Source organism: Pundamilia nyererei, unplaced genomic scaffold (assembly GCF_000239375.1).
Source record: "Pundamilia nyererei isolate P.nyererei 1_Seehausen unplaced genomic scaffold, PunNye1.0 scaffold00460, whole genome shotgun sequence".
Classification (NCBI taxonomy): Eukaryota; Metazoa; Chordata; class Actinopteri; order Cichliformes; family Cichlidae; genus Pundamilia; species Pundamilia nyererei.
This window is the reverse complement of record NW_005187861.1, coordinates 16,511-26,436: the sequence shown is the minus strand read 5'-3', so window position 1 is coordinate 26,436 and position 9,926 is coordinate 16,511. Positions and strand designations below refer to the sequence as shown.

At 37.7% G+C, this 9,926-nt stretch overlaps 1 protein-coding gene across 3 annotated transcripts; it reads right to left on the bottom strand.

Moving 5' to 3' along the window:
* Positions 1 to 2,286: 2,286 nt before the first annotated feature.
* On the bottom strand, positions 2,287 to 9,926 carry LOC102192975 (major facilitator superfamily domain-containing protein 10). Of its 3 annotated transcripts, none has more exons than XM_005753726.1 (13): positions 9,772 to 9,926; positions 8,455 to 8,636; positions 7,835 to 7,931; positions 7,625 to 7,728; positions 7,338 to 7,496; positions 6,964 to 7,155; positions 4,846 to 4,948; positions 4,636 to 4,747; positions 4,442 to 4,550; positions 4,232 to 4,322; positions 3,260 to 3,307; positions 3,075 to 3,164; positions 2,287 to 2,957 (listed from the first exon to the last, which is right to left on the bottom strand). In XM_005753726.1, exons 2-13 carry the CDS (start codon positions 8,605 to 8,607, stop codon positions 2,854 to 2,856), a joined length of 1,362 nt encoding a protein of 453 aa, XP_005753783.1. In that variant the 5' UTR covers positions 8,608 to 8,636; positions 9,772 to 9,926; the 3' UTR covers positions 2,287 to 2,853. The 3 variants fall into 3 exon arrangements, with proteins under 3 accessions (XP_005753783.1, XP_005753784.1, XP_005753785.1); XM_005753727.1 differs by having other exon boundaries at positions 8,455 to 8,633; XM_005753728.1 differs by lacking the exon at positions 9,772 to 9,926 and having other exon boundaries at positions 7,625 to 7,696; positions 8,455 to 8,531.

The following is a 9,926-nucleotide window of genomic DNA, read 5'->3' as shown; positions in this document are numbered from 1 at the left end:
ATAAAACAATGTAAACCGTTTAACGAGTATTCCTGTTAATTAAAAAAGTATAATAAACTCTATGAATCCATCTTTTATTGAGACCCCGAAGGCTGGAAAGACGCATAAACATATCTATAACTCTATACTCTGTGCATATATGTGTAAATATAAAACACTTAACATTATCTAAACATACCAGGAGGACCCCAGATTAACGATTAACGTTGTTGCTTGGCCCTACTTAATTTAAGTTGCTTAAAATTGCACTACATACACATTATTACTGACGCTGGCTCCGTAGTGTAGTGGTGTGCACATCTGCTTGGAACAATAACACATTATTAGTTATATTTTGTTGTAGTTTGCTTGGACTTCTTTGAAACTCCAAAATAAATTGTGTATTTATTTAGTATTTCATGAAAGAGAATTGCGTCTTTAAATTTTCTACTTTGTTAAATTAACAAAACTAAAAAGCTTTACTCTGAGTACCAAAAGTCAATGTCTGGTTTAATTATATAGCACATTTCATCATAGGCCTGCTTTAACTCAATGTGCTTTACACAGAAGATAAAAACACCTATGCAAGTTTATGATGAAAACAAAATTAAGTAAAGTGCACATCCATGCACACAGTTATTAACTGTAAGCCTGTGAGAACAAAAAGTTTTTGAACACAGATTAGATTAAATTTAGGTCTGTAGACAGCTTAATCCAGAGAACACGACCATACGTGTAAGCACCCTCAGCACACTTAGATTTATCTCTGGAGACGGTTAAAAGATCTGCAACTGAAAATCTGAGAAGAACGACTGAGTAATAGACACTGAGCTATTTAGAAGTTTACTGGAGGAAGTCAGATGTGTACTATACAAACCACTGAGAGCTTTATGAGCTAATAGAAGGATTTTAAATGTAATTCTGTATTCAGCTGGGATCCAGTGAAGTGACTTTAGCACTGGGATAATATGGTCCAATTTTCATGTCAGGACTCGCCGCTGCACTCTAGACAAGCTGAAGTTGTCCTACTAGTAATTTGGATAATCCTGCAAACAGAGCAGTAGTCCAACTTGCTGAACACTTGGACCAATTTCTCAGTTAGTTTGTGATTAGGATTTTCTAACTATATCTGTGGTAGAAAGCAGTTCTGGTGACCTTATTGATGTGATTATTAAAACTGAGATCACTGTCCAAAATGCTGCAGAAGTTCCCGACAGAAACAGAGTGAGACTGTATGGGATGATAAATATGAAAAAATTTTCTCTCTCTGACTTTTTGGACCAGGGACAAGGATTTCCATGTTTAAAACGTCTCTAGACAGCCAACTGTTAATGTCATCAGTGCATCAGTTTGTGAACAGAGGTTAGATCATCAGAAAGTGATAAGTACAGCTGTGTACTATCTGTGTAAGTATGATAGGATATATTGCGATTCTTTATGATAGTGCCAAGGAGGAGCATGTAAAGGTTAAAGAGTAATAGACTAGTAACAGACCCCTGATTTAATTTCTGTTACACTTTAGGGGCCAGATGTTTTGCAGTGGCACAAATGTGTGTTTTAGAGTAAAAAACATTTTTTCTTCTTTTTTAGTGCCTTTTAGTACAGCCATTTCATTTTCAAGGTGCAAAATGTAGAGAGGAGAATATTTAAATCAGTGGTACAAACTGAATTGAATCATGTTTTCAGCACACAACTGCTGACTGTGTCAAAATTTAACACTGAAAAAAGTATACCTTGCTTTTTGCACTTCATACTGACCTGAACTGACTGTGCCTATGAAATAATTGCACCTTAGAAATGAGCGCAACTTTTGTAAATCAGCCATAAAACTAACCACACCAGTTTGGGTCTTGTGCTTACATGTTATTTTGCCCCATGATGAGAACTGGTTAAGAACCTGAACTGTTAAACCAATTGAATCACAAAGTCGTTGACTAAAAAGTCACACATAATATATCAAATTTAAGTTTCTTTCTTTTTTTTTTTTTTTTTCTAAATCAAATTTAAGTTTCTTTCATATCGTACATGGAGTGTAAGGATTTTCATGGATGGTGCTTACACTTTCCTTTGTTTTAACTGGACTTTACATTTATTTTAGTTTTCTTGATATGAAAGCATCGAACTGTGTATACTATGCTCAGAATAAATCAAGTTAAACTCAGATTAAAAAACAAAACTCATGAAGAATTTCCCTTTTTTGCATTTATCAGGAATAAAGATTGTAATCTTTATTTTTATATACTAAAAAAAATCAAAAACATATCTTACCTTTAAAAATGTATTTTAGATACATGTTGTGAAGTAAAATGTATGCAGCAAAAACATTAAGTAGACCCAAATACTAAAGCATAAAGATGTTGATCAAAGCTGTACTTGAAGTACAGTATTTAATGTGTAGTTCACATAAAATGAATTAGAAAAATTATACAAAAGGTTCAAAGTAAGATAACTGTTCATTGCCATGGACTGATGTTTCATTCTCTGTAGTAAAGAATAGAACATCAAAAGGTTTTATGTGTGTTAATGCTAAAGTATCCTTTGCAAAATAGAAAATCTTAGTGATTAATAAAATACAACATTACAAAAATATCTGTGTACCGGGAGCACTAATATCACATGGAATTCCTTCTAATCCACCCAGTCTACAATACACACCGGTCTATATGAACACACAAACAACATTATGTTCATTCATTCGTTTTTGGTATTTGTACCATCTTCTCATATCATTTTGTTTCATTTTTTGATCTTTGGCCAACAGCATGGAAAAGTAAACATCCTATTACTGTGAATTTAGTGCTTGCTTTCCCAAAAGATGTAAACATCATTGCATTGATGCAAACACAAGGTTTTTTTAAAAAGTCTTTAAGTTGCTCATTCCTCTTTTAGTCTCCTGGCTATGCCCAGGAGAGCTAAGGGCAAGACGAAGGAGGCCGATGTGATAAGAAAGCAGGTCTGTGCTCCAGCAATCCAATACACTGCAAACAAATCAGTTAAAACAAAACAAATATGAATATATAACAAATAATTCAAATAGCACCATCTCAAGAGAAAAGCAGCACTATGGAAAGATCCTTTAGTTTCAGTTTCCTCACCTGAGGAGGACACAACTGGGCCCAACGCTCTGGCCAGGGCACCCAAACTACGCAGAATCCCCATCACAGTGCCCTTCTGACTGGCTGAGCCTAGAGGAATCAGTAGCAGTGGGTAATCAGCAACAGTACCAACATTATAGCAGGATCAAAATATTTTTGATACTTTGATTTGATAAAAGGCTCACCATGGTCAGAAACTAGAGTCGACAAGCAGGGGACAACTATGGCAGCCGCTGTAAGAATAGGATACATAATACGTTGGAACAATTTTATAATTTAGGGACATTTAAGTAAAATGCTATATAGCACAATATCATACAAAACAGTAACAATCTGATATTTTGCTTCTTAGAAAAGTTAGAGGACGACTTGATAAGAATAACACGAAGTATTTAAACTAAAGTGATATCATCCACTCCTGTTAGGGAGCAGACTAAAAAAAAGGATCCCTACTTCAATATGCACACATATTCTGATCAAAACAACGCCTAGATTTATGGACTTTGCATCAGATTAAGTATCAGGTTAGACACCATGTTTCTAAAATTTTGGGAGCCAAATATAATAACATTAGTTTGTATCTCAATTTTGAAAATGAATGAAAAAAAATTCCAGACATCCAGGCCTTTGTTCTGTAAGATATATCTGTGGTTTAGCTACATAATTTGCTGTAAATATAGCAGCATATAATCTGTATATCAATGAAAATGTATGTAGGATTTTCTTAGGGAAGAATGTAAAATGTAAATAGAACTGGTCCCAGTACAGAACCCTGTGGAACTCCACATGAGTATAATTCATTCTGAAATTTGACTGAAACTCTTCAGATAAACCACTCATCTGCTAATGACTTCTTGACTATGTTATAGTTGTTCATTTAAGAATTTTTGAAATAAGAGAAGGGATGGGGATTGGTCTATGATTACTTAAGACAGCTGGATCAGGCAAAGTCTTCTTAAGCAATAGTTTAATTACTGCATCCTTGAAAGTGTTCTTGGCAGTGTTCTTCTATTTTAACAGTGTACTGTCCTGTTATGTATTTTGGCAGTAGTTTATCACATAGTTTTTAGATTTATTTACACATTCTTGGGTGCTGTCAAGACAAGACAGATGAAACTGAGTTACTGCATATTTTGAATACAGTAGTTTTGACTCACCAAAGGAATACAGTGACAACCCAATGTACAGCATTGTTACATTCCACGATAACCCAATGATTACAAAGGCTGGGATCAATGCTATGATTGCCTGAAAACAAGAAAAATGGTTTAGTAAGGTAGACATTTGTGCAGTGATTTATCCTGTTCCATTAACACTAACAACAGCATTAGATCAGTATTTGCCATGCAAGCAGTTGGTGACTTTACCATACGAACAGCCCTGATGTGCTGCCCCGGTTTTATTCTGCGAGCATAACCACCCTGGATTAAAGCCATGATGACACCAATAAAGAAGAACATCTTTCCCTGCTCCATGCTGTTAGAGAGAAAAACATAAGGTTGCCGTTTGTCAGACTTAAAAGGGAAACTCAGAGTACACAGCCTTATCTTTGAGTTCATACCTTGTAAACTGGAAACGCTGGTGAGTAAGAAAACTTAAGGTGAACTCCAGACCAGAGAACAGGAAGAGGTAGCAGAAATAAACCAGCCCCAGCACTCGAAGGCTTTGCATTCCTGTGAAACACAGCCCAATAGTGCAGCACTGTGTTAAGGTTTATTCACTCTTTATAAACAGGACAATCACAGATGAATGCAGCGTATACACTACTCACCGTTTCTTGAAAGTTGATCTTTTTTCTTACTAACAGCTGCAAAATAGAACAAGGATAATGGATGCAGCAGGTCCCTGCAGTCCCCACAGCCTGAAGACAAAGCCTAAAATGGAACAAGAAAAATGATCTGCATCTCTCTCTCAGTGAATAATGATTTGAAAAAACAATGCTGTTTCTTCAGAAACAATAAGAATTATGTGAACTTGTAATTTTATTTTATTTATGTATTTTTTCTGCGGTGGGTAGGTGAAAACTGAGAAAAATCAGACATGTTCAATCCAAACAGTGATTACTGTCTCTTTGAAACATTCCTCGCCTGGTGGTTTCAGGTATGTTGCTCAATCTGGCAGACATGCACATAAATCATCACCTTACTAATAAGGTGGTGTACACAGTGGATCAGCAGCCATAGACCTGTCCAGACATGCGTTAAGTGGAATGACAAAAATTGCTTAAAGTACACCTCATAAGGTTTTTTTGAAAAACTTTCATATAATTTCTGTTGAAGAAGGAATAAAGAGGGTGGAAATACTCTAAACATTGGACATCAGTATATCCTGTGTTTAGCAATGTGAGTTTGAATGTTCTCCCTGTGTTTGAGTGGGTTCTCTCTGGGTTCCTCCCACAGTCCAAGGACGTGCAGTTAGTGGGGTTCTGAACTGCCCAAAGGTGGGTGAATGTGGTTGTCTGTCTCTATGAGTAAGCCTTGGTCAGATTGGCAACCTGTCCAGGGTGTACCCCGCCTCCTTCTCTCCCTATGGTAGCTGAAATATTCTCCAGCCACCCCACAACCCTGATAAGGATAAGCGGAAGAAAATGGATGGATGGGTGTTTGTTGGCGGTGGTCTGACTATTTCAGAAATGGATGATCTACTTTGATTTTCACACACAACCATCTTTAGGGTTTTCAGACTATGGCTCAAAAAAGACAAATTACTCGGTGAGTGGCAGTTCTCTGGATGGAAATCCAAAAGCCAGAGAAGAATGGCCAGACTTCTACGAGCTTTTAGGAGCACAACAGTAGCTGAAATGACCACTTACAACAAAGGTACGTAGAAGAATGCACAACATGTGGAATCTTGACGCAGGTGGGCTAAGGCAGTCAGAATTTGGTTTAAACAACATGAAGGAATGGATTCATCCTGCAGTATATCATGATTCAGGCTGGTAGTGGTGGTGTAATGTGTGGGGGATAATTTTTTGTACACAGTCAGTATTGTTGCTGACCATCCCAATCTTACTACAGTGTGCACATGCTCTGATGACTGATTAAAGTAGTTCACTGCACTCAAATGGACTCCAAAGTCAGCTGATCTCAATCTAACAGAGCACCTTTGTGAAATGGTGGTAGTGAAATTCCCACCATGTATGTGCAGCTGACAAAATCTCCACCTGAAACGGTTTGGTGCTCTCCTGTCAGTATGGACCAAAATCACTGAGTTTTTCCAGCACCTTGTTGAATTTAAAGTAGTTCAAAAGGAGGGCAAAGGATGGTCCAGCACCCAGCAGCCTGTTACCTTAGCTCAGCATGAAAAATTGAAAACAGTGGAAAACAGATAGTCACTGATACTGGTACTGATATTGGCCCTTATTGAAGTACTTTGTATTTAAGGTGTGTGATACTTCCTCTTCATGGGAAAAAAGTACTTTTTTACTCAACTAAATGTATTTTTCAATCATAGCAATCATTTTTAGAGAAACATATTGTAAACACAATACAAATATATGGTTACATTGTTTTTTCTACTGTTAGATCAGTATGTTGTCAAATACAGTGGATGTCCTTACATGGTCATTTCAGACAAACAGCTCTGGCAATTACTAAAGCGGTCTAACCCATCTCCTGTTGGGTAATAGGGAAGGAGAACTGAGCTAAAGACTTCTTGTTTGAGACAAAGCCCAGTGTAAGATAAATGAGCACTGTTTTGAACTGTGAGTCATGGAAATCTACACAATTGTAGCATAATAGTTCAACTTTAAGTGAAAAAGGTTCATACTTGTTCTACCACAGGGTGTTTTGGGAATCCATACAGCACAACTGATGGCTGGAAAATGTATGTCTACTGTTTAAAACTGCATTTAGTTCCGTTTGCATTAGCAAGAGTGTTTCTGACTAACCTTGACGTCCTTTGTTAATGTTTCTGGCACCATCAGCCAAATAAAGAGCAGATCGGCAGTGCTGAAAGCCAGGGCGAGCAGAGCTGGAGTGAGGTAGAAGACATTTCCTGTTGCTTTGGAGGTGATAGCAAAGTAAGCGCCCATCAGAGGCCCCACAGTGAAGCCCAAGGAGAAGGCAACGCCGATCATGGCCTGATTACAACAGAGGGAAACAGAAAACAGAAAGACACTTTATTCATCTATTCTCAATACATGTGCTAAGCTAAGTGTACTGATAACAAAAAAAAGTATGTATAAATATGACACAAAGTAATTTTAATTAATTTCACTTCAACAAAACATTTCCTGTAATGACAACAAATATTTCTGCCTACCATTCCTCGGTTCCGTGCTTTCGGGCACGGCAGGTCGGCTATGATGGCAGTGCAGAGGCTGACGTTGCCCTTACAAATGCCCCCAATTACCCGAAACAAAAGGAACATGCTGAAGCTCCGGGAAACAGCCCAGACTGCATAGGAGGACATCAGCCCTAACTGAAACACAAGGCACCCAATTAGATGTGAATGAGTCAGCTCTGGAGAAAGGGCTTTGTGTTTTCTTACAGAACGAATAGTGATAAACAAAACTTTAAAAAGTCTTAAAAAAGTGATGTTTTCCTCACTGTGGTGAGCATAAGCAGGGGTCGCCGGCCATATGAGTCTGACAGAGCCCCGGTTACAGGTGATGCCAGGAACTGTAGCAGAGAAAACAGTGAGCCAATCAGACCTGTAAGGGGGGGGCAAGGAGCATTATTAAACCAATGAGCCTGCAACACTGAAAATGTTGACCTTAACGTTGAATAAATCTGATGTTTAAAATTAATCCAATATACCTCCAAACAGGACACTGTTGTATTTCTTTTCCAAAGGAATCCCAACAGCCTCCCGGAACCAGTCCACAACAGTTTGAAGAGACTGATACACACCATCCTGCCCACACACAAACAAAGCATCACAGAGCTATAGTATAAATACCAGCAAAGTGGTTGCTTCACCATGACTCAGCAGGCGGATTCACCCACGGACTAATCGAATCAAATCACTCATGAGTTTGTTACAGTTTTTATGGAGGAGATTCTTCAAACAAAACCATCTTTGTTCGAGGATGTGTTCACAATGTAGAAATGGTCTGTTGAGGGAATTCCATTCAAAAAAATCCTATCTAACAATTTTCACACTGCAAAAAAAATGTCGTCAGTAAACACTGTTACCCTTTGATCATCACTGGCAGGAAATAAGGCTGCTGGAATCACCTTCAAAGTTTTAATGCTTTTAACCTGTTTCCTTGTCGTGTATAGCAGGCTTATCAGCTTAATGGACTGGACTGGTTCTTATATAGCGCTTTTCTACTCATCTGAGCACTCAAAGCGCTTTAATATCTGCTGTGATTTTAAAAGTGCCTTTACATGATTATACTGCTATAAATAAGTAAATAAATAAATGAAAGACCAACCCCGCTTTCTGCATAGTGATCCAAAATAGAAGGCAGCAGAGGTAGAATCAGAGTGAATCCCAGCAGGTCCAGCAGCAGGATGATAAACACAATCTTGATGACCTTTGTGGAGAAGTTGCCTTCATCTTCCTTGGATTTGTTTACGGCTGACATTTTTCCACCTGATAGTGTTTCTTTTCCTGCTGTACAAAGAGCAGCACTTTTAATATAGTGTGTTAAAATGCCCCTCGTGACTTTTCTCAAATAACACAAACAAGCAGAGCCATCCTTAAAAGAAATTCACCCTTAAAGAGTTACTTTTGTAGGCTATCCCGATCAAACTGAAGTAGTTTCTTTACATTTCCTTGAGTTTCTTGCTTTGTACAAATCATACAAAATCATCATTTAAGTACTTTTTCCTTTTAAATAAACTGAATTACTGTAACTGAAATAGGTCTCTATTTGTCTTATCACTTAAATGTGTAGGTACAGTACCTGTACCATGTGTATTTTTAAATCTATTTTTATTTAGTTAAATTTAGTAAAATAATGTTTATTCAGTTACTCAGTGTGCTGACATTTTACTCCAACTGTGGAAAACTTGTTAAAAACAGAAATAATCATTCATTCAGATAAGCAGGAGCATCCAGGGCTGGGTCGGGGAGGGCATCCAGCATAAAAAGCAGAGCCAAATCAAATATCAAATCGTTTAAGTTGCATATTTTGGTTTCAACAACTTAAAAAACGAAATAAAACTGAGAAGGTCGCTTTTACCCCAAAGGTAATTACAGTAAGTATCACTACAGTGTCCTATAGAAGTATACTAAAACACTTAAATACTCAAAGATGCACCTGAAGTCGGTACAATATTTAAGTAGCTGTATTTTCGCGTTAAGGTTATAAAAATGTGGACGCTATTAGTATGTAAAAAGAAGCGTTTCATGGACTGGACAGGTTTAAAATACAAAACGTTTACACCAGTTTATGCCGGTAAACGTGTAATTACCGACACCCTTCATTAACCACATCTACTTACAGTAAGTAATCAGGAAACAGAGGGAGAAAAACGTGTTGGTCAAGGAAGGAGGAAACAATTCCTGCAGCCTTCCTCACCCGAGCAAATCCACCTCAATTTGTATGAACTTAAAAAGCATCAACACACAAATGTGTTAGGTTGTGCTTTTAAATATCTTCACCTAAAAGCACAAAACACGTTTCTCTACATGTAAATGGTTTGGATCCAGTGGTACTGACCAATATTTATCAGCATCGCATTTTTTCCCTCGATTTTTCTCCCTATGTATTTCTTCTAATGTCACCTTAACACGTTTAACTTACCCAGTGTGCGCAGAGCGGTGGACTCAGAGAAGCAGATCAAAGTGAGGACAAGTTCACCTCGACCTGGCTCATCAGTCAGTCCATTATTGAGTACACACCAGGAAGCAGCGTCCTCTTACATTTGGATGACAAGAGTGTGTCGTAACCAACGCAAA

Bases quoted from the DNA above. Each gene is read 5' to 3' on its own strand.
- LOC102192975 (XM_005753726.1), bottom strand. From the start codon at position 8,607: ATGTCAGCCGTAAACAAATCCAAGGAAGATGAAGGCAACTTCTCCACA. The intron at 7,156-7,337 runs GTAGGCAGAAAT...TGTTGTAATCAG, and splicing joins AAGCACGGAACCGAGGAATG to GCCATGATCGGCGTTGCCTT. The intron at 4,551-4,635 runs GTATGAACTCAA...TCTCTCTAACAG, and splicing joins CAGCGTTTCCAGTTTACAAG to CATGGAGCAGGGAAAGATGT.